General features: G+C 51.4%; 2 protein-coding genes and 1 long non-coding RNA gene across 8 annotated transcripts; 2 read left to right on the plus strand and 1 right to left on the minus strand.

Moving 5' to 3' along the window:
- The first annotated feature begins 481 nt into the window (after positions 1-481).
- Positions 482-5,208, plus strand: RRP7A (ribosomal RNA processing 7 homolog A). Its single transcript, XM_065045598.1, has 7 exons — positions 482-1,382; positions 1,456-1,598; positions 1,750-1,875; positions 2,686-2,809; positions 3,456-3,553; positions 3,973-4,171; positions 4,653-5,208. The coding sequence occupies exons 1-7, from the start codon at positions 1,331-1,333 to the stop codon at positions 4,736-4,738; spliced, it is 828 nt and encodes a 275-aa protein (XP_064901670.1). The 5' UTR covers positions 482-1,330; the 3' UTR covers positions 4,739-5,208.
- A 480-nt stretch (positions 5,209-5,688) lies between these two features.
- SERHL2 (serine hydrolase like 2) lies at positions 5,689-16,154 on the minus strand. Of its 5 annotated transcripts, none has more exons than XM_065045563.1 (12): positions 15,977-16,148; positions 14,314-14,549; positions 14,128-14,241; positions 12,970-13,011; positions 12,226-12,245; positions 11,948-12,022; positions 10,170-10,279; positions 9,819-9,898; positions 9,450-9,484; positions 8,625-8,701; positions 7,087-7,180; positions 5,689-6,791 (listed from the first exon to the last, which is right to left on the minus strand). In XM_065045563.1, exons 2-12 carry the CDS (start codon positions 14,459-14,461, stop codon positions 6,675-6,677), a joined length of 912 nt encoding a protein of 303 aa, XP_064901635.1. In that variant the 5' UTR covers positions 14,462-14,549; positions 15,977-16,148; the 3' UTR covers positions 5,689-6,674. The 5 variants fall into 5 exon arrangements, with proteins under 5 accessions (XP_064901635.1, XP_064901643.1, XP_064901651.1 ...); XM_065045571.1 differs by lacking the exon at positions 15,977-16,148 and adding an exon at positions 15,684-15,970; XM_065045579.1 differs by lacking the exon at positions 15,977-16,148 and adding an exon at positions 14,698-14,924.
- LOC110362888 (uncharacterized) lies at positions 14,924-21,998 on the plus strand. 2 transcript variants are annotated; one of them, XR_002420577.2, is made up of 3 exons: positions 14,924-15,217; positions 16,559-17,473; positions 17,548-21,998. It is a non-coding gene; the product is annotated as an uncharacterized LOC110362888 (long non-coding RNA). The 2 variants fall into 2 exon arrangements; XR_010468891.1 differs by having other exon boundaries at positions 16,559-21,998.
- The last annotated feature ends 1,125 nt before the right edge of the window (positions 21,999-23,123 follow it).

Consider the following 23,123-nt stretch of genomic DNA (forward strand, 5'->3'; position numbering starts at 1 on the left):
AAACAGACGATCTCATGAAGAGTGAGAGGGAGTATATGGATGAGAGAACTGATACTCATAAGCCTCTTGGTCTGGATCATTGAAATTAGTAGCTGATTATTGCTACTAAGTGGGAGCAATTTGTGTCCCCAACCACTTCCAATTTTGTTGTTACAGAAAATAAAGAACGGCCTTTGTTATTGACAGCTTAGTATTTTTTAAAGTAATTTTATAAAACAAAAATAGAGTTGTAAAATCAAGGTAACTGTTCTAAGTGAAGTAGGGTACTATAATTATCAGCTGGGTACAAAGCTGTGAAAATGTGAGGACTGCATGTGTTGTGAGCATGTATCTTATCTCGTCTGAGAGAATATGGAGATTTGAGCATTCAGGATATTTTTTTTACGTGTCCATTCCAAAAGCCAAATAGCAAAATGCACTTTGTAACTTGCTGTGAAATTGTGCATTGTGTTTAAGTGATCTGAGAAATTACGATGACATGGACAAACTTCCTTGGAGTGGCTCTGTTCTCTAGCTCTGTGGTCATGGCAGTATTCTTTCTTTTTAACTGCTGGAGTCAATGGTTGTCTAAACACCCCTCCATGGTTTGTCGTACAGCAATGTCTTGGTGTGCGTTGTTCTGCCTGTTCAGAAAGTCAGCTCTGGAAGTTACCTTGGTCTTGTAATAGTTGACAAGGTGGCTTTGGGCAGTGAAAGAAGAGGAACCAGCTATTCCCGGTCCTTTTCCAGCAGCTCCCCGTTGTCCTGGCTGTCACCATGATCTGTTTGCATTCCCCTGAGCTCACCTACCACCCTCTGCCCTCACATCTGTGCACATCTGCCCTCATGCAGCATGTTTGTGAAGTTTGTGATTTTTTTTTTTTTTTTAATTTATTTTTTTCCCCTGGGCTGTTAGAAATCATAAACCTGCATATGAAGTGCTGATTGCTTCCACTACTTCAATATGTCTGGTCAGGACAGGTGGTAATTTGTCATAGCATTTCTCTATTTTTTTCCTTTGTTTTTTCCAAAACACGCTGACTTGACAGCAATGCTGCAGTGTGTAAGTTTGTCTGGTGCATTTTCATTACTCTTGCGTGTACCATTTCTTCTGATAGTGTTGATTTGGTGAGTCAGCTCTTTGTAATTCATTACTTTCACTGACGCTTTTTCGCCTTGTTTTAATACCGTTGTTTTGGGACGGGCCTAGTCTCCCGTTCCCTCCCGCAGCGGGCGGCGGCGAGTCCGTCACGGCTCTTCCCGCCCCGAGGGCGCGGCCGCCGCCATTAGCGCCGCCGGGAACTACAACTCCCGGCGTCCCTTGCGCGCCGCCGCTTCCCGCCGCGCTAAGATGGCGGCCGCCGTGCCGCGTGTGGCCGGAGCGGCGCCGCCGGGGTACACGGGTGAGGAGGGGGCCGGGGCGGCGGGGAGGGACCGGGGCGGTGGCGGAGGCGTTAACCGGTGCGTCGCCCACAGCTCTGGCGGTGAAGTTCGGAGAGCGACAGCGCTCGCCCCACTACCTGCTGGTGAAGGAGCACCAGGTGCGGGAAGGGGCCGGCGCCGTGCACCCGCCGCGCCGTACTCTCTTCGTCCTCAACGTCCCCCCGTACTGCGGGCCGGTGAGTGCGGCCGGGCGGGCCGGGGAGGCTGCGGGCGGGGGTCCCGGAGCACCTCCGGTGCCCCTGGAGTCGGTGCTATGGGGCTGGGTGGGAACGGAGGAATGCCTCCTGCTTTACTGTGCGCTTCGTTTTGTCTTTTCTCTGTGTGAAGGACGCTCTGTCGAGGCTGTTCGCCCGCTGCGGGCACGTCCAGTCGGTGGATGTCTGTGAGAAGCCAGAGCCAGGAGAGAAGAAAGAAAAGCTGACATCCAAATACTTCAACCGCAAACCAGTAACGGTAAAGCTCGCGGAAGGGGGGATGCTGATGCTTTAATGGTCAAAACAGGAAAAGATCACAAGAACTGATTGGTACTGTTTGGAGCGTGTTGTGTCCAGTTCTGGGCCCCTCAGTTCCAGAAGGACAGGGAACTGCTGGAGAGAGTCCAGTGCAGGGCAACAAAGATGATTAAGGGAGTGGAGCACCTCCCTTATGAAGAAAGGCTGAGGGAGCTGGGGCTCTTTAGCTTGGAGAAGAGGAGACTGAGGGGTGACCTCATTAATGTTTATAAATATGTAAAGGCTGAGTGTCATGAGGATGGAGCCAGGCTCTTCTCAGTGACAACCAATGATAGGACAAGGGGTAATGGGTACAAACTGGAACACAGGAGGTTCCATTTGAATTTGAGAAGAAACTTCTTCTCAGTGAGGGTGCCAGAGCACTGGAACAGGCTGCCCAAGGGGGTTGTGGAGTCTCCTTCTCTGGAGACATTCAAAACCCACCTGGACATGTTCCTGTGTAACCTCATCTGGGTGTTCCTGCTGCGGCAGGGGGATTGGACTGGATGATCTTTTGAGGTCCCTTCCAATCCCTAACATTCTGTGATTCTGTGATATGGGAAAACCATCTGGGGGACTGGGTGACATGATTACTTGAGTTTATATTATTTATTTATATATATATATATATATATATATAATTTTTCTTTTTTGGCATCACACTACAACTTGTGGTTTCATTTTTATTTGTATCTTATTTGTACTGCAGCTCCTTGCTGCGTCATCAGTTTCCCTGGTGTATCTGACGGGCCTGGGTGTCTTTTTCTTGTAGGGATTTCACGTAGCATACGTGGTGTTCAGGAAGCCATCTGGTGTCCAGGCAGCCAAGGCCCTGTCACAGGAAGGTCCCTTGCTGATATCAACAGAGAGTCACCCTGTGAAAACTGGCATTAGCAGTAAGTCAGGCCTAGCTATTGTCCTGATAGCTAGTGCTGGGGGAAAACTATGCCACTTCCTCGCTGAATCCTGCCCTGCATGTCCCAGATTAATTCTCACCATTTTGTACTGAGCCAGGTGACATCCAACATTTCATTTTCCTGCTTTTATTATTCACAAGGTAGTAGCAATCTTCTTGTACTGGATGTTGTAGTCTGGTCCAGTGACCCTATGGGAGAATGGGGTCACTTGGTACAACAGAAGGGCAGTTTTTCCTGACATCTTTTCAGTATCACATAGATTCAAAGAAACCGGGTGTGTCTTGCCCTCAGAATGGAATCTGCACTCAATAACAGGCACCAGGTGTCTGTCAAGATGACAGCACTTCAGATATGACCCCTTGACAGGAGTGCGGCCCTGAATGTTTTATCTCTTGGGCTCAAGGCTGGTCTGCTCCCGCTTGGGGAGGTTTCAAGCTCTTCCCATCGCTTACTGGCTGTGGCCTGGACCGCGGGTTGATGGAGCTGTGGCACTGAGGAGGCAGAACAGGAATGGGAACAGAGCATATTATGCTCAGAGTGGTTCTCTCTAGAGCTGCCCAAAGGCATCGCACCAGGGCTTGCTTCCAACAGGAACCGCTGCTGACTTCTGCCCTCTCTGTCTCAGAGTGGATCGCCAACTATGGGGCCTCAGTCGTGGATCAGGAGGAGCTGAAGGCTGAGGTGGACGCCTACATGCAAGACTACGATGAAAAGATAGCAGAGGTGAGGCCAGTCTGAGGGGGAACCCATCTGAACAGGTGGTTTGGGGAGAAGAAGGGAAGAGAGAGGGTCTCTTGGTGCCCTGGCCTCCGTGGAAAGGGCAGAAGGAAACACGCTGGTTGGCAGGGTTGTTTTGCTCCCAGTTGCTGGTGAGCAGTCAGGCCCTGATTTGGTTCACAACACCTGACCCTTCCACCCAGGGCTTACAGTAGATATCACAAATAAATGGTGTCCTGGCTGGTGTGCAGTGTTGTGACTGAGAGCTGAATGCCTGCACCCCTGGTCCTGCATGTTCCTTCAAATGTTGTGCAGAAGCAGGAGCTGTAACTTTCACATGTGTGAGGGGCGCTGTGGGGGAGCCATGCCTCGGGCAGGCTGGCAGCCCGTCTGCACTGAGCCGCATCACCCTCCTGTCTTTACAGGAAGAAGCCAAAGCGGCCGAGGAGGAGGGTGTCCCAGATGAGGAAGGCTGGGTGAAGGTGACGCGGAAGGGCCGGAAGCCCGGCCTGCCCCGGACAGAGGCTGCCAGCCTGCGGGTGCTGGAGAGAGAGAAGCAGAAAAGGGCCCGCAAAGAGCTGCTCAATTTCTATGCCTGGCAGCATCGCGAGTCCAAGAGAGAGCGTGAGTGTCCAAGTCTTCTCCTACCCCTGCCCATGTCTCTTGTCTTTCACCCTGTGGCCCTAAGAGCCTCCTTCTTCCTTCAGTGGAGGTGAACAGTTGGCTGGGTGGTTGTGCCAATGGCCTTGCCAGCTCTCGGGGGACACCTTGCCACCACCTTTCCTCGCAAAGGCTGCTGGAATATTTTGTAGGAGAGTGCACAAATCGTGGCATTCCAATTAGATGTTTCTTCAGTCTGCACAAAGGCAGCAGTTGGAAGGGAAAACTGGCCTGTTCGCTCCCCAAGAGGGAGCTGCAGCACTGCTGGAGATGAACAGCCAGAGCCCCAGTTTGGCACTCAGCCCTGGCGCAAAAGGACCCGCTCTGGGGAGTGCGTGTTTGCGAGTGTTGGGACTGAGCCCCTCCCGGTGCGTGGAAGTGAAGCTCCCTAGGAGAGGGAAATCTGCTGCTCTTGTGTGACCTGTCCTCTTTTTGCCTGTTTCAGACATTGCCCAGTTGAGGAAGAAATTTGAGGAGGACAAGCAGAGAATCGCGCTGATGCGAGCCCAGCGCAAGTTCCGGCCGTACTGAGCTGTGTTCTCAGAGGCCTGTGCTGGAGAGATGCCTGTGGACTCCACGTGCCAAAGGATTTCAAGGAATTGAGGCAGCTTTATGTTGTCCCCGCACTTTGATCTGAAACGGGAGATCCCAGCAGCTGCCGCTGGAGGGGGAGTTTTCTTCACTCGCACCAGTACCCTCCTGCTGTCCCGGCCATGGTCCAGCCCTGCGGCACCCCTGCCTAGGGTGCCCAGGTCAAGGGGCTGAGGCACATCCTGTGACAACCTGTATCTCCCTGCCACCCAAAGCCTCCTAAAGTGTGGCAAGAGCTGGGATTGACCCAGCACAGCCTCTGCAGGGGCAGGGAGTGGCTGAAGAACTGTAAATAAACTGCTGCTATGTTTTAAAAACAGGGGAAGGCATCTCTCTCACCCTCGGTGTGCTGTGGGGGACGGCTGCTTGCCTGCCAACGTGGTGATTAAAGCCATGGCTTGTATGCCAGAGCTCCTTTGCTCATGTTCTCTGGAGGTGAGGAAGAAGAGGAGGGAAGTGACCTTGGAAGATCCAACTGGGGAGTTCCCAGACCTGTTGTCACAAGCCATGATCAGTGGTGTGGTACAGAGCCCTACCCCTTCCCTCGGGTTTTCCCTCCCAGGCAGCTCCCTGTCAACCAGGTGTTGAGGTGTTCAGCCTTCCAGCTGTGCCTGGACCTCTACAGCCATGTCTGCTGTGGCCTATGGGAACGTCTGCTGTTCAGCACCATCACTAGAAAAAATGAGATATCAACCTGGCTTTGGAGGGAGAAACCAGCCCCTCCAAGGCCTTTTTTCACTTAACCTGTCACCAGCCCCTCAGGGGAGGCAGGTAAGGATGGCAACAGACACATCCAGCTGCAGGGCAGTGGTTTTGTTCTGCGCACGTAACATCTGTGCAGCCTTGGACTTAATGATTGCCCACCCCAGCATACACTGTGATCAGAAAGGGGTTGTACACACTTATTTTACTGTCTGCAGCCTTGATATGGGTTTCAGTGCAAGTTTTAGGTGGAAATGCTGGTAATTTCCACAGAACTGAGTTAAAACGCATTTACCCTCCATTGCAGGGTGAGACTGCCGGGTACGATTGTTTCTGTTATGTTTTTGCATCAGTTTAACTAAGGAGACAGATGGATCCTTAATATGACACATCTAAAGCAGAATGCATGTAAAAATCTGAAGACTGGAGTTGTAGCTACAACCCAAAAGAAAGAATGTTCACTCTCCTATACAGTCAAGAAGACAGAGTTAACACTGGGAGATTAATCTTTATCTAGGACAGAAATAATCTCTGCCACCTTTTCCATTATTAGTAGTTCTCCAGCTGCCTCAGCTAGAGGATTAGTGATTCCTTCTCTCAGAGTTCATTGAAATTACCTTCTATGCCCAGGTGAGCTCTTATTTGAGCAGGTTTTTAAACAAGCAGCAGCTCTCAGAGGAGAACAGACACTGAGGCCCTCTGAGCTCAGACACCCACGGAGAGAAGCAGAATGCTTTCTTGGTTTTTTTTCAGTAGGTCTAAGGAGGTGGGTCACACCAGCCTCAGGGAGGAGGTGACACGAGCCAAGTGTCTCACAGTGCTACAGCTGGGGCTGCTCCTACAGAGGATTCCCCTGCCTGCATTCCTGTTCCATTTCAGGGTGCAAGTTAGGAGGGAGCAAAGGCAAGGCCGCTCAGGGCATCTATCCCCACACTCCCAGAGCTGCAAGTGGAGGAGGGATTCATTTTTCCCTTTGACAACTGAGATACTCTGCTCAGCTCTCCTCCAGGGAACCCCCAGCAGGCTTGTTTCCGCCCTGCAGTGACAGTGAGGTGAGTCTTAGGGAAGGGTATAATGAAGCTGATGTTGGATATGAGGTAGGAATGGTGATGATTTCTCCAGAGGCAACTTTGAGCTCCCTGTTCTCCTGGACTGCAGCAGCAGTGAGGGCTTCCTAGAGCCTGGCTCTGGCGTTCTGCGCTGTCAGGAAGTTGCTGATGATCCCAGACACCACCTCAGGCTCGTTCAGATGCACAAAATGAGTCCCAGGCACCTCTATGAGCTGGATGTGCTGGAGGGAGAAGACACAATAAGATATGGGCCAGGAAAGTGTTCCCTCAGGCAAGCTTTGCTTGCTGTGTAGCACTTGGTGGGGGTGAAGCAGGGCAGGGATGGGAGACTAGGGAAGAGCTGGGTCCAGAGGGCAGTTACTGACTTGAGACTGGCAGCAGGGGCAAAGTTGGCTTCCCCCCATGTGAGGGCTGTGCGGTTTGGGACAACGTCCACCAAGGTGAGCTGCTTCCTCGCTGCAGCTCCCAGGTTGGTGGTGCATAGAGCAGAGATGCAAGGATGGAATACGTTCTCACCTCTTTGAGAGTAGACTCGAATGCCTCCTGCAGGGCTTTCACATAGTGATTGCTGTGGTCTAGCTTGCGCGGTACCAAGAGTCCATCTCGTGCTCTGAAAAGCAAGGGCAAGGCTCAATACAGCACACAGCGTGCCTCCCTTTGTCTTTGCTGCTCTCTGGGGCAGAAGCATTGTCCCCAAGACAGTGGGGTGACAGACCCAACTGCCCCTTCCAGGCTGTTCATGAACAGGGTCACAGGGTCACACCTGGTAGCCAGAGGAGCACTGCACAGCTTTGCCAAGCAGCCATTTTCTATCAAACTATCTGTTTAAAACCTGGGTGATTGCCAAGTCATATCAGAGTGGAGACTAGTTAAACATTATCCCCCCAGGGCTGCTCCTTAACTGGTCCGAGTACTTTCCTCCCTGCCCCCACCCTGTCTTCTGCTCTTTCTCCTTCCAACCAGCTTCAACAACTCCCCTCTGTCCCTTTCCTCACTCCATGCTGCTGCTTTGAACAGGGTGTGCCCTGCTTGGAAAGGGAGGTACCAGGGAGGTCCTCCAGGAAAAGCCAGCATTAGACCTCCTGCAGAGCTAAGATCATGCTGTCGCCTACCATGCTGCAGGTGATGGGACAAGGTGACATTGCAGGCTCAAAGGGTACTCTCTATGGCCTAGATGACTTGTCCTCCCCATGATGTTGCATTTCTAGCCAAGCAGAAAAATCCTGAAGCTCTTATGGTTTCAACAGACCAGGGAATCCAAAACTGCACCTCATTTCTCAACTTCCAGCACTTCCTCTCATTTCCTAGAGAATCTTTTTTAACAGCACTACACAGGACCTAAGGTAGCTAGAGCCTGGCACATATTGCCCTCCAAGGAGGTGTTAAAAAACACAGAGGACTGACAGAACCAGCTACCCACCCAGACAGCTTAACAGCTTGTAGGGTTCTGTGCAAGCCACTGGCTACCTCCCCACAGTTTCTCCCTGCCCCAGGCACCCAGGGGACAGCTTGCAAGAGGTGGGTCAGGCTGGGGGTTCTAGGACTGGCTGGAGGAGGTGGAGGTTGCTGTGATTTCATCTGTTTGCTCAGGTCAAGAGGTTTTGGGGTCTGGAGAAGGGGGCAGGCTGAGTTGCTGTGACTGGGGCGTCAGGCCAGGAGGAAAGTGAACAGGAGCGATGCTGTGGAGGGTCACGTTTGCCAGGATGGCCCCCTTGCTATAGGGTCAAGGGACAGAAAGTTGTGGGATGCTGTGGGGAGGACAGGTCCAGCATTTCCTCAGCCAGCCTTGCACCAAGGAGGCCCAGCCTCAGAGTGCAGCACCAGTCTTGAGGAAGACATGCTGGCTGCTCTCTGCCTGCTCCAGGAGCAGCCCAGCCCAGGGCAGGGGTGGGGAACTGGGAAATGCTTCTCCCATGTGAGGCCGTACTGTTGTGCCAACCGCTCTGAAGGTCTGGGTGGCCACTGCAGAGGGAATAGCAGAGAACTCATTTCTAACCTTCATCCCCCCCACCCAGGGCTGCAGGGAGAGTTGATTTGGCTTGTGCCTCACTCACACGATGATGAGAACACGGTCCTGAATCTTCCGCAGGAGCTTCAGGCACTGCTCCACCGTGAAGAACTCTTGACTCTGCTGCAGGTGCAAAGGGAGAGTGGCAATGGTCAGGGACAGCAGCTGCGGGCAGAGGGTGTCCCCGACCCCCACTGCGCTAGTGGCTCTGAAGGCAAAAGCAGGTGCTGCCCCAAAGCAGCTGTGCTGGGACATGAGAGGCGGCCAGGCTGCGCGCAAGAGTAGCTGGCTCTGCAAAGGCTCCTTCTGTCCAGCTGTGTTTCAGGGCTGCCAACAACGCTGCCTGCTGGGATGCAGCTCATGTGGGAATGATCTCATAGCAGAGAAAAGCTTCAAAAATCCTTTTACTAAAAAGGAGACAGTTCACTACCCTGAATTTCAGAGCCTGGCAGTAGCACAGGTAGAGGAGACTCTACTTGCTCAAAAGTGGCACAAAGCTATCAAAATATCCAATGAAAGGACTTTGCTCCACTCTCTCTCCCCATCTTATATGGGTGACCTGACAAAGCAGCTGACTGAAAGCATCTATCCATCTGCTGCCTGACAAGTTATAATGGCAGGGAAATGTGGCCAGGAGGCCCTGGGACAGAGGAACTGCTAAAAAAAAAATCTGTAACATTTTCCAGTGACTCTGTAAGCTGAGTCAGTTAATGATTGAGTGCAGGCTCTTCTAAAAGCAGCATTTAAAAGAGGTGTGGGAATTATGGAAGCAGGGCCTGGGGTCAGTGAGCAGGGCCTTCACTATCTCTGAGTTTTCTGTAAGCTCAGGGCTCATAAGCAGCAGAGGGCACATCAGAAGAGCAATGCTCACCGTACGGGCTCTCATGTCTCTGTTATACACCAGCCCTGGAATAAAAAATAAAAAAAAAAACAAAAAACTAGAGAAGTTTTCATGTCTCACCGAAGCAGGAGTTGCTCTCCTTCTCCTCACCATTGGGATACGCCCAAGACTATTTAAGATGAGCGGAACAGGATTAGTTCAGATTTCTTTTTCACATTTCTTTTTCAATGCCAGTTGCTGGGAGTGAAGAGCTCTGCCTCCAGACCTAATTGATCCCATTCGGGCTGTGTAAACTCGTAGGGAGGGCACCCTGTACCCTGCGGAGGACAATGGCTGGTGGCACCGCTCCCTTCCCACACCCAGCGCTGTGATGAGCCCGGTCTCCGCGCAGCCCCTTACCAGCGGGTGTCTCAGTTGCTCCTCGCTGCAGCAGGATTGCCCCACTCTCTGCTGTCAGATGTCTGTTTGCTTCTAAGAGCCTGGGGGGAGACATGGCAGAGAGATTGCGCTGCTGGAGAAGGGAGGAAGCGAAGCGAAAATGGCATGACAAGGTGACAGCGAGCGCTCGGGCTGCTTCAGAAAAGAGCAGGGAGAAGCAGCAGCTTCTGGCAGCAGAAGCAAAAGGTCTTGCTAAGATTCCAGAGGACTCGACAAGGAAAGCACAGAGAGTTTCCATTTCTCATTCATGCAGCTGTAACTCTGTCCAAGGTGAGGGCCAGCAGCAGGTGAAGAGGACAGATGGGAACCCACCTCTGCAATGCTGCTTCAGGGCTGCGTGCTTTGGGAGTTTGCTGCTTTGCCTCTAGACTCAGTAATCTGTCAATCATGATCCGTTTTGATTTCAGCCACGCCTCAGTGTCCTGAAACGAAGAGAGGTAGGGAACAGAAATAACCCCTCTTCTGAATCGTTTTACCCCCTATCAGAGGGTAAAAGAGGGCATTTCACCCTTCAACATCCCTCAGAACTGGTACCAGTTATGGACGTCATATTAAAAATGCCTGTTTCTGGGGAAAAGGGAACAATACTTAAAAGGCAAGGTAGGAACAGAAAGCTAAGCATTGCTGTAAAGAACTTAGTAACTTTTTAACTTTGCAATCTTTCTGCCCCTTCCTACTTCACTTTTGAGTTGAGGACAACTGTTTGAAAGAACAAGGGAAATCTGGTAATTTTTGTCTCTCTGACCTTGGGCTTCTGTCCCACTTCTGCCAATCAAAGCCCCAGCATCTGGTAGCGATGATGGCAGGTTGGGAATGTAGCTTTATGTCCTGCCAGGAACAGAAAAAGAAATCCACTGGTCTTCCACCCAGGTCACCCAACAAGCTGTTGGCAAAAAGACAACTTCAGCTGACAGAGGTTCCAGTTCCCTTTGTACAAGGGCATGGCACAGAAAAGTGAATTTTGGTGCTAAGGGATTGCAGGATGTGGAGAACTACCAAGCGTCTTGTGGGATCCAGTGTACTCTCAGCAAGTCTGCAGATGACACCAAGCTGAGTGGTGCAGTTGACACACCCAAGGGACAGGATGCCATCCAGAGGGACATGGACAAGCTCAAGAATTGGGCCCATGCAAACCTCATGAGGTTCAACAAGGCCAAGTGCAAGGTCCTGCACCTGAGTTGGGGCACCGCCCATATCAATACAGGCTGAGAGATGAAGGGATAGAAGAGCAGCCTGCGGAGAAGGACCTGTGGGTACTGGTGGATGAAAGACTGGACATGAGCTGGCAATGTGCGCTTGCAGCCCAGAAGGCCAATTGTATCTTGGGCTGCATCAAAAGGAGCATGGCCAGCAGGTCAAGGGAGGTGATTCTGCCCCTCTACTCCACTCTGGTGAGACCCCACCTGGAGTTGTGTGTCCAGCTCTGGAGCCCTCAGTACAGGAAAGACATGGACCTGTTGGGCAGGGGCCAGAGGAGGCCACAAAAATGATCAGAGGGATGGAACAGCTCTGCTGTGAGAGCTGGGGTTGTTCAGCCTGGAGAAGGCTCCAGAGAGGCCTTATTGTGGCCTTTTAGTACATAAAAGGGGCCTATAAGAAAGATGGGGACAGACTTTTCAGCAGGGCGTGTTACAACAGGACAAGGGGTCATGGTTTTAAACCAAATGAGGGGAGATTCAGGCTGGACACGAAGAAGAAATTTTTTACAATGAGGGTGATAAAACACCGGCACAAGTTGCCCAGAGAGGTGGTAGATGCCCCATCCCCAGAGACATTCAAGGCCAGGATGGACGGGGCTCTGAGCAACCTGATCTAGTTGAAGATGTCCCTGGTCATTGTAGGGGGGTTGGACTAGATGACCTTTGAAGGTCCCTTCCAACCCAAACTATTATGAAGGGCCACCCTAAGCAGGGACCTCAGTCCATGCAACAAGTAACAGATCTGTGCCTGCCAAAAGGAAGAGTTCTGAGACTTGTGTGACCTGCCAGGAACTGGTCACATCAGTGCTTTCTCTGAACAAATGAGGGAAAGAAAACAATACATCTATTTTTTATTTTAGAAAGGTAGGGGAAGGAAACATGAAATCTAACCTCTGGAGCTAGCAGAAAGCCAAGATTTTCCAGCAGGATCAACTTGTCCACCATCTCAGGATAAAGGAAACAGAACTGAGGAGAGATGAAATAATATGAGAGAAAGAAAAAAGCTGAGGATTGAGTGATGTTTTTGTCCAGATACATTGGAGATAGGGTCAGGGAAGGGCCTCTCCTCCCCTGAGATCCAAGTCCCACACAGCCTGTCCATTCCTTTCCCATTTGTTATTTCAGATGCAAAAATCACAAATCCCATGAAGAAAGGATGCTTTACTCACCATTCCTGCCACAGACCCACCTGCAAAGGAGAGAAGGATGCTCGGTTATGCACAGGATACCCACCAGTAACAGAAACTCCCCTTCCCCACAGCAGGAGCTGCCTTAGAAGCAGAAATGCATGTTGTATCAAGGGACAGAGCCCCAGCTACAAAGCAGAGCTGTCCCAGCAGGCAGGATGCAGGCAGAGAGCAGGGTTGTTGCTCAGCTGGAATCCATGTCCTGCACCGTTCACATCCCCCTCAGGCAGGAGAGGCCAAGAAGGAGTTACTACTCAAAACCCTGTGGTGTACAGGTCTTGTGAGCTGCGGCCAGAGCAGCCTTGAGGAGCAGAACCCAAATCACAGCAAAACCCAATCATGTGCCAGCCACAAAGGGACAGAGCCTGGAGTCCCGTTCCCCTCAGCAAGCTCCACGACCCACCAAGAAGGGCCCTGCTGTCCCCAGGCTTTGTGGCCTTGTGGGAACCAGGCAGAAAGGCCTGCTGCGAATTCTCCTGCCACAGACTACCCCTCTTCGCCCACCACTGTTCTCTCCTTGGGGCAGGGGAAAGGTCCGCTACGGGGTCTTGAAAGCAGAGGCATTTCAAACAAGGGCACAGATTTTTGAATCACGCAAGCAAGAACCTGCTACTTGACACAACATCATAAATATTCCAACACAGCTCCTGGCAGCATGTCTTGTAAATTAATTATCTACTCCTATTTCCATAAATCTCACAGCTTACAAGGACAAGAGCCACTTACCCATACTGTGACCCATCAGGGTGAACCGTCTCCACTGCAAGGCTAAGTGGCAACAGACAAAAACAGACAGAGCTGCGTTAGAAACCAGAGCAGCGGCATCTCACTGCTTCTCCACCAACATGGGCCCCTTCTCCTGGGAGGGCTTTTGCACTGCTTAATTTGCTTCCTAATCCAGAAGCAAGGTGGCTAAGTAGGCCAGTTTTAAAGAAAAAAGAGCATCCACCACCTCATTTCCTTGGTAGTTAAGTCACGCAGCTCTCAAGCTCTCTCTGTATGGCAAACAACCTACAGCAAATCCCCATTCATTGCCAGACACGAGACTGGCACGAACCAAGAGAGCCTGGCTGGGCAGCATCTGCTGGAAGAGAGAGACCTTGACAGAGCGTTCTCCTGCAGGGCATTCTGCAAGAACCCTGAGGACACAGAGCCAGGTCTGCTGTCTTGAGGAAAGTATGATTATTTCACAAGTAAAAGCTCTCTGCACAATTTAGCACATCAGGCTCTTCAATCCGTTTTTAGGGCACTCTGAAAGTCTTATGGGAACATACTGCTTCATCAGTGCTGCCCATCTGAAATATGCCTCACTGAAAGACGTGTTTTACATTCTGGCACGCCAAAGAACTTCCAGAGGTTCTTTGTATGCAGAATGAGGGATGCAAAACTGCATATGCCACAAAACTGCACATGCACAAGATCAGCGTATAGATGGTCAGTTAGGTCAGGAGTTATCAGGAGCCCAAGACACCTTGGCTTTTGGATTTCTTTGTATGATATCAAAGCAAGCAGCAAGCTGCCATCAGAGGGAACCAGAAGAGTCTCCAGTTTACAGCTCACACTTGTCAGAGGTCACTGGCTGCTTACAAAAAGTCAGTCAAGCAGAACTATTTAGTTGGATCCACCACTTGGCTACTACTGCTTTTTAGTATAGAAGCACTTGCTTCCCAGGACTTACTGTTTCTTCTGCTCAGAAAATAGTAAGAAATAAGGATGCTTATTTTATCTGTGGTCACAAATCACCAGCTAAAATCAGGCTGGGGAGAAGCCAGAGGGAACTGACCCCTCTCCTGGCAGTAAATGCTGCCTGCTTGTTCCAAGGAGCAGGAGCAATATAGCACCCCCTCCACAGACATCTCCTCAAGGGTCCCTTCAGCTACCCACCTGCCACCACCCGGCGCACATCGCTCACGTAATCCAGAAAATGGTAAGGGGAGCCTGCAGGTCGGTGGGATGACCAACCATGGCCAGAAAAATCCATTGCCACATAATAGTAATCTGAAAGGAAGAGAGTATCAGATGTGCAGCCCCTGCAACACAACAAGAACCATCCTGATAAGCCAGACCTACCTCTGGGAAGCAGTGGAATGAGCTTGTCAAAGGTGTTGGCGTTGTCCAGCCAGCCGTGCAAGCACAGCACAGGGTGTCCATCAGAGGGTCCCCAGGCCTTGGCTGCCACATGGCCCCAGGGCACAGGGAACTTCAACTCTGAGAACATGCCCAAAATAAAGTGCTCACAAGTGATGCCCCTTGGAGAGCCACGTGCTCAGAGTAGGTCCCAGGGATCTTGTTAATGGCCCAGAGCTCTGAAAACAGTAATAAAGGTCTTTAGTAACTCACCAGCCTCCTGTGGTCTTAATTAGCAGCTTGCTGATTTATAGCTCCCCATTCAACATCCCAGGCTGTTGTCCCTGCCTGCCTGTTTGGGGAATCCTCCTCCCAGCACGTACTCACAGTGCTTCTAGGAAGAAACAAGCTTTCCCTACACAGGAGGGGAAAGCTGCCTCTCTGCGTCTCTGCAGCAGCTGCAACCCGACCAGAAGGCGCAGGAGATCTGGCAAGAGGGAACCATGCGGAATTCCCCCAGCTGGCTGCAGTCAGCCAGGCACCTGTCCCGGACCAAAATGACAATTTCGCGAATAAGGATGCTGCATCCATTACTAGACTGTTACCACCTTCTCCTTGTTTCCCTTGGTGTTTCTCCTCTTTCATACCACCAGTCGGCACCTTTGAGAGAGCAGCTGGCTGGATGCCACACAGTAGGTCACTGCTGCCACCCTCCTGTGCACTCTGCAGGGCCAGAGACCCTGCACAGGATACAGGTCCACAACCCACACCCGCTCAACCTCAAATGTGCCTCATCACTGCCGATCTGCCTGGCAATCACTGGGCTACATCTGGCCTTAACACAACTCAAGGCTCCTGAGCGAACCCCCCAGCACTACCCAGGCTCTGGGGATCTTCCAGGGCTGGGGTGAGTATCTCTCCTTTACCCTCGAGACCTTCTGACCCGTGGGGCCCCATACCCAAGTCTCTCATGCCATATCCCCTTCCCAGAGAGTTGCCTCGGGTCTCTGCTCCCTTAACTAGCCCCTTGAAGCCCCACAGTACTCTACAGCAAGTCCCTCCTGAGCTGGTGCCTCTGTAGGGTGTGAGGACAGAGGTGGGCTGCGAGGGGAGGCTGCTGTCAGGGCCCTGGGAGCACTTACAGACTCTAAGGGTCCCAATCAGCCACCCTGGGGCCTCCCATGCATCTTTCCCTCCTGCTCTGTTTAAGCTCAGTCCAGGACCAGCCCCAGCAATGCTGTGGGTGTGGGTTTGCAGCGGCCTTGCCTGACCCCGGGGCTGTGCCTGACCCCGGCTGCCCTTGCCGGCCCTAATCCTGACAACCCTGAACTGACTTCCAGGTGTGACCACGGAGCTGCCCCTTCTGCACGGACCTGCCTGGCGACCGGGGCTGCCGGCTGAGCCCGGCTGCCTCCGCCGGCGCTCCGGCCCCGAGTGTCCCCGGTTCCGGGGTAGGGGCCTCGCCAGGCGGGCGGGAAGGGCCGCTACACCCCGGCTTTCTCCTCAGGGCGCCCTGGAGCAGCTGGCCCGTGTCCAGGGGAAGGGCTGCCCGGAGGCCGACCCCTGCCCGGCGCCGCGAGCAGCCCCCGGAGCGCCGCGGCTGCTGGCGGCCGCCCCGGCCCCGCTCCCCGCGCCGCCCGCACGCTGCGCCCCGGCCCGCTCCTACCGTGCCGTCTGCCCGGGCCAGCAGGGCAAGGCCGCGGCAGCAGGACGCAGCCCGGCGGCGGGGCGGGCCGGCCCGGCTGCACCGCCCTGCTCCCCGCCTCCCCGGGGTGCCTCGGCCTCCCGCCGCTCCGCCGGCCCGGAGCCCCACGGCCCGGGGAGGGAGGGGGAAATGCCGCCATCTTTGTCTGCCAGCATCACCTCCCGGCGCCGGGGGTGCAGCGGGGAAACGGGGCAGTGGGGGTATGGGGAACACCTCCACTTGGCCCTACAGCAAGGGACCGTCCTGGCACACATGACCCTCCACCGCGCTGCTCCTGCTTGATTTCTTCCTGGCCTGGCTGTTCCCCCAGTCACAACCACCCAGCCTACCCCATTCTCCAGACCCCGGAGCCTCTTGCCCATACAAACAGGTGAAACCATGGCAGCCTCCAGCTCCTTCAGCTGGCCCGGGAGCCCCTGGCCTGACCCAGCTCTTGCAAGGTGTCCCCTGGGTGCCCGGGGCAGGGAGGAATGTGGGGAGGCAGCCGGTGCCTCACACAGAGCCTGTGCTGGGATGGTCTGGAACTATGATCAACCTTGACAGGGGCCTGTGAGGAGTGGCAGTCATGGAGGTACAGCTGTGTCCTCGACTACCTTCAGAAGACACATTACTGATAATAGAAACTGCTTGTACTGCAGCATCGCAGCGTGAGATGTTTTAACTGTGACCCAGGAACATCGTAGTGACATCAAACAAGCTCAGTGCCTGACACCAGTGGTGAGCTTCTGTCGCTCTCTGATGGAGAAAGTCTTCTGAACTCCTGCTGGAATCGCGTTGCTCCAGGGGCGAGAGTCACACTCCCGTACTTTGACCCATCGCAGTGAACTGACTGCGCTTTGGGCCAGGCTGTGGCAGAGACACAGCACTGCCTCAGCCGCTCCACTCATCTGCCGAAAAAACATACCCCTCTCAGCTGGAGAGCTTTCTACACAGCTTTCATCATTAGTTGCCCAGAAAGGGGTTGGCTGCATAGACCAGGTTGCGAGAAAGTCGCTGCCCCGGTGCGGCTGGGAATACTGCTCGCTGGTGACTCGCGTTCCCTCCAGCGGTCAGAGTCTGCCAGGCCTAACGCAGACCACAACCGTTGCCATTCAGTCAAGGACTTTGCAGTCAAATGAAGCAAAGTCAAACCACGCTGTGAGCGGTGTGATGCCTCGCTGGAATGGCTGGATAGAGCAGAACAAATGCCTGTTCTCAGGGAGTCATTTTTATATTGGCAATTGAAAACTCTCTGTTCAGTTCAGCACATCAGTCTCCTAAATTACACAATACATTTTCAGAACAGCCTGCAGAGCTTGAAAGAATCCAGCACAGAAGCTTACAGGCCTGTTTCTCCTGCCTAGCTCAAGCTTATCCTGGCAAAAATAGGCTCTGCACCACAGTAATTGAAAGGTAACCTTGGGGACTCAACACAGAGAAGAAATAAGAGAGCTGTGCAGCTCACAACCTCCCCTCCAGGTGAGCCATTAGAAAGGAAATCAGAACATAAATTCTTATAGGTTTGGAAAGTCCAGTGCATTGCTTTTCCTTAGGCCTTCATGGAGGAGGAGCAGGAAAGCAGACCAGAAGCACTGGGGAACCATGTGGAGGGAAAGAGGCCACAGTACCATCTTCAGCTTCTTTCCTACAACTGTGAGAGGTGGGTGTCTGATTACAGAAAATGAAAAGCAAAAGACAGCTCTTTTTTGGTAGAATAGATTTCTAAAATGCACTCAATAATCAATTGCTGCTGCTGCTGTTACAGAAGGCAGGGTCTTCCTGTGAATTTCTGGGATTTCTTCACAACAAGCAGAGTAATTGTTAGGCAGTGGCTGCTAGGCTTGCAGTTCTACTGTCTATGGCATGGATCATGAGGAAGAGAATGCTGTGTCAGCAGCAGAAGTGCTGCAGACCCCTTGCACAAACCTCTGCACTTGGTGGGACAACAGGCCCTGGCCGGGAAAATCTATTGCCACTTAACTGCAATCGGAAAAGGAGAGAGCATCAGGCACATAGACCTGAAGCACAATACACAGCCCATCTTTGCGAGCCCGGCCCACCTCTGGCGAGCAGCGGAATGAACCCACCAGAGGCAGTGGCATTTTCCAGCCAGCCATGCAAGCAACAGTGCAGGGTATCATGCCAGGGTCCTCGGGCCTTGTCTGCCACATGTCCCTAGGGCACGGGACACTTCACCTCTGAGAACTTGTACCCACAAGCAACATCCTCTGAGACCTACATGCTGAGAGCTGTCCCAGGGAGCTTGTTAACAGCCTGGAGGTCTGGATAGAGCTTGTGGATATGTGGTAGTCACCAAATTCATCTGGCACCCTGACCTCTGCTTAGTACCAGTTTTCAGGCACAAGCCTTGTTTGGGATAACCCCAGGATCTTGCTGTAAATGCTGACCCTGGTAGTATGTGCATCATCATTCACAGGTCTTGGACCTTCTTCCCCACTCCATCAGCCAGTAGGATCTGGGCTCTCTTTGCTTTGGGTCACACAGAAAGGAAAGGTGTGTTCTCCAGTGATTTCTGACTCCTGTGACTTGCAACCCAAGTCACTTCTCATAGGAGGCTCCATCAGCCTCCTCATGGGAAAGAAAAAATTCTTCGTGGAAATCATCAGCAATAGGTGATAGGGGATAGAGCTCCTAGTGGAGAAGGTTGCACTGGGATGCAGCCCTGGACTGTCATCCTATAAGCCAATGCCAGGTTGTTGAAATCTTCTCCAGGTCCCTCATGTCTTCTCCAGCAGTGTGATTTACCCCTCCAAAAGATCAGCCCAGCATCTTACAATACCGCGTATCTCCCCCAGCATCACTGGCAAACCAGCCCCCAGGAGGAGAGCCCTGTGCAGGATACATGGCAAACTTGGGTGCCTCACAAAATGCATTTTGCTGCATTTACTTCTAGTGCTGCAGACTACTTGCAGTGGAATTGCTGCCTGTGGACGTGCAAATTAGACTCCACCTGGCAAGGTGCTGGGGTGTTGGCTGGACTGCACTGGCCTGGTGGTAAGAACTGGGAATTAGAGATACCCCATGTACTTAGCAAAGGGTAATTTAACCTCTGTGTCCTTGCAAGTGAGGAGAAGACTTGCAAGGGTGAACTCTGGGACATGCAAAGCTGTTACGCTCTGCTGACTTGGAACAGCATTGATCAGTTTGTGCCAGCTGCAGATTTGGTGAGGAAACTTAAAGTACAGCAGATTGATTGCTACCAAGGGACAAATTCCCTGTAGCTGGTTGGATTCAAGCACTGAAGTACTGGCGTATTGATCTATTTATGGTGATTTATTAGTAATAGCCCTGGACCCCAAACTCTCTTGTGCAGTTATACAAGTAAAAAAGCATGCTATTGCCAGCCTAACCGATATCTTCCAGAGGATATATAGAGGCTTATATACCTCTATATAAAGCCCGACATTGTGGGCATATGCTGCAGACAGGAAAACAAAAGTGATCCCAGGGCAAAATGTATCACATAAACAGCCCCAGCATGCTGGGTCCCAGGCAGCAGGAAGGTCTGGGGTGCTGTTGGGGCCCACAGAGTGGTTCCTCCTCTGAGACAAGGACCAGCTCCTTCCCTGCTCCAGCAACCTCAAGCAGGGGAAGGATCCCTGCGAGGAGACGAGGGAAATCTGGCAGGTGCCGAGCTGTTGGTGTTGGGTGCAGGCACTGCCTGTGCAGCCCACAGTGGGGTCAGCGGGAGCAGAGCAACACTTAATGACCAGAAGGAAGCCACCACATCCCCAGTGCGTGGATCCTTCATGGGTTTTGTTCCCTTTGCCATGCACACTGCTTGATATCCCCTTGCCTGATGAAAGCTGCCCGCTCACACCTGCCCCCTGCACAAGGTTGCAGAGTTGAGTACTTTATCCCCTAATTTGACTTGTTCTGGAAGGAGAACAGGACTTGTGAAAAGGAGAGGCCTCAATGAGGGGCTGAAGCACAGGTTTGCACCCTGCAGACATTTCCCAAGAGACATCTCCCTCCCTTGAGCCCCATCCACTAGCCTTGCTTGCCTTGGAGATGGTCCCAGGGAGTCACAAGGGTTTAAATGAGCTGCCCACGTGGGAAGAATTGAGGTAGCATATAAACATTCTGCAGCCCAAGAGGTTCTGCCAGCCCAGGCTCTACTCGACAGCAGCAGACCCATCCGGGTACCTCATGTGGTGCACTTTTCCTTTGGTTTTTTTTTTTTCCTAATTTCATGTTGAATTTCACTGATGTGAATGAGTTTCTGATGACTGAAATAGCTGCTGACATTTTACGCTCGAAAAATGCTGTGATGGCTTAAGTTGGCTTCTCTCCCCTTGCTCCAGGCAGGTGCCTGTTGCACTACTTGTCCCAGAGCTCTCCAGCCCTGCAGAAGGCGAGAGAGACAAATGGATGCTGGCTCTGTATCCAGCACAGTCTGGGGCCAATGTGATAGTTTAAATGGAAATCTTTGTTTAAGTTAATAAGCCAAGCTATGAGCAGTTGAAAAAGTGGCGTGCATCTGCTCCAGGGATTAACCTGCAGCAGAATTTGGATAGTGGGGCTGCTGGAGTGTTAAATCATCCCCACATGAACCACCGCTGTTGAGCTGGAAGCAGCCACAGGCACACACCACGCATCAGCTGCAAGTGCTGCACATTTGTATCACTTTATTTGCAACTAATGAAATAGCTAGAAACATTTATTGCGTATAAATTATATATGAGCACCCATCATACAAATAAACTCCTGTCTCAGCTTTCCATTTCCTCCTTTATCAGAAAGTCTTTTATATTTGGGACAGATTCAGGAGTGCACATCCCCTGGGCCTGTTTTGGTTAACTAGCAAGCTACTCTCCAGGTCTCTCCAAAACCCATACGCACCTTTAGAGTAAGCACCTATTTTAATGTTTGAAGCAGCAGGAGAAGGAGAGGAGTTTCTAGCCAGCTCTTGTCTAGGCTTAACCTTCTTTCACTTGGAAAATCTGGCAGATTCCCCATATGCTGAGACAAAATAATAGCGAAAACCAGAAGTAATCTGACACTTGTAATTACAGGCCTACCAGCTCCTTAGTGACCTCAGACAGAACAAGGAAATAGCACATACAGAAATCATTTAAAACAAGGGAAGAGTTCTAGTTAATGCCAAGTCTCATGTGTTTATGGAAAAGAATCCATAAAACTGCTTGGTGACTTTTGGAGATGTAAGTTATAGGTTTGGGTTATGGATTTGGCTGGTAAATGTAATAGCTGTTGATGTAATAGGGATGCAGCAAGGAATATGATACAGTTTTTTATTTACAAAAATAATGATAACAAATTAACAATTTTTGCAGTAATTGGATTGAAAATTGACTTGCAAGCGAGAAAATGTTTAAGTTGGTACAAGCACATAACGTGTGTTTTAGAAACAGCCCAATGGTAAGTTATTCCACGTGGGCCACACTTCTGGTCTGGCAGCTCTGCCTGTGGAAGAAGTGACGCCAGCAAAGGCTTGACTCATGGTGTTGGAGCAGCTGACTGTGAGCTCCCCGGGCAACGCTGCAGTCAGAAAGTCTAATTCCACCCTCAGATGTATAAGCAGGGAATGTGGAGCAGGTGTAATGAGATTAGAGTGCAGGAGGCTACATCGTGTCTGCTCATTCCATGGATGTGGTTACTGATGTGAAAGGATTCCCAGTTTTGACACCTACAATTCAAGGAGGAACGTAACAACTTGGAGAGGCTTCCTGCAAGAGCTCTAAGGCCTGTTAAGGGATTGGAAGACATCTTATGGAGGAGGAGCACTTAGGACTGATATGATCCAAGCCTAAATACACCTATGTAGGATTAAGTTTTTGCTCCTCGGATTGCTGCTCTGCCCAACAATGGTACAAGAAAAAACAGTGTAGAGATGAGGTATACATTTTATAGTGAAGAAAGCCATTAAATAATTGAGCAGTTTACTTAGGGTGGTGGCAGCTTCCCAACCATTGGCAGTTTTTGAATTAAGACGGGATGTTTAATAAAAAAACAATGATTAATGTGATAGAGTCTTTTGTCCTGTGATCATCAGGAAAGCAGACCAGTCTGGAAATTAGTCTAGTTCAACAAACACTGCTGTCAGATGGTACCAGCCTGCAATGCTTCTGCTACAACCACTCTCAAAATTATAGCCCGTTGCTATACTCATTCTTGCCTTCAATGTTGTTTTTCTTCATTTAGAGGCTCAGCTTACTCAGCTGAGGAAGCCCCAGCATCTGGGTCCAGCTTAGGACCTTTCTGCCATGGGGTCTGCGTCTTGGATTGCTCCCTGCACTCCTTCGGGGTGGCCTCTCGACGTCTGGTTTTTGTTTCCTTTGGGAAAAACCCTAAAGCAGTGGGCACAGGTCAGAACTCAGTGCCTGGCTCCTGTGAGTGGGGTTCAGCATCAACTCCTGTCTCAGCATGGGGGAACAACTCTGGGGAAGCAAGGGCAGGGGTGCTCCAAGAAAGGTCCACCATTTTTGGACAGCACTCCAGGAATGCGGTCTGAAAATGTGGGATAATGTTGGAGTAGCAATAGGCCTCATGGGCACAATGAAACTCCTAACTGAGCTTCTCCCTCCATATCTGGTAGGCAGCAACATTAGGAGGAGTTAGCTGAGGTGGTAACAGATTTATGGGGACACAGAGCCCCCAGGAGCTCACACCTGAGTCCACTGGTGCAGGTATCTCCTCTCCCTGTCATGGATCATCCTCTGTTACAGCTCTGGGGTGTTTGACATGCAGGCCAGATTCAGAGGTGAGGGAGCAGTTCACTGTATGGTTAAAAAAGGCTGTTGTTTTTCTCTGCAGCTGCTTAAATCTGACCTTAATACCTTCCAGTCTATGCAGCCTGGTGCTTTCTTTGAAAACCTAGAAGGTCGCTGACTGCTGGGTTTTCCTCCCTCCAATGAACCAGGGAGATGTATGGAGCCATAACTGCACTGGCAACAAGCAGAAACTGTACTTCCTTTTTTTCCACTTCTCTGCTTTTGGAGTTTGGCAATAATAAACATACTAGGAGTTCCTAGACTTGTGTCCTCACAGAAATAACCATGCATATTATAAAAACCCAAAGTGGAAGATTGGGGACATTTTCATCTCAGCTTTTTGGGCCTATGTGACTGTGGGGAAAGGAGCTGGTTGT

Source organism: Columba livia, chromosome 1, assembly GCF_036013475.1.
Source record: "Columba livia isolate bColLiv1 breed racing homer chromosome 1, bColLiv1.pat.W.v2, whole genome shotgun sequence".
Lineage (NCBI taxonomy): Eukaryota > Metazoa > Chordata > Aves > Columbiformes > Columbidae > Columba > Columba livia.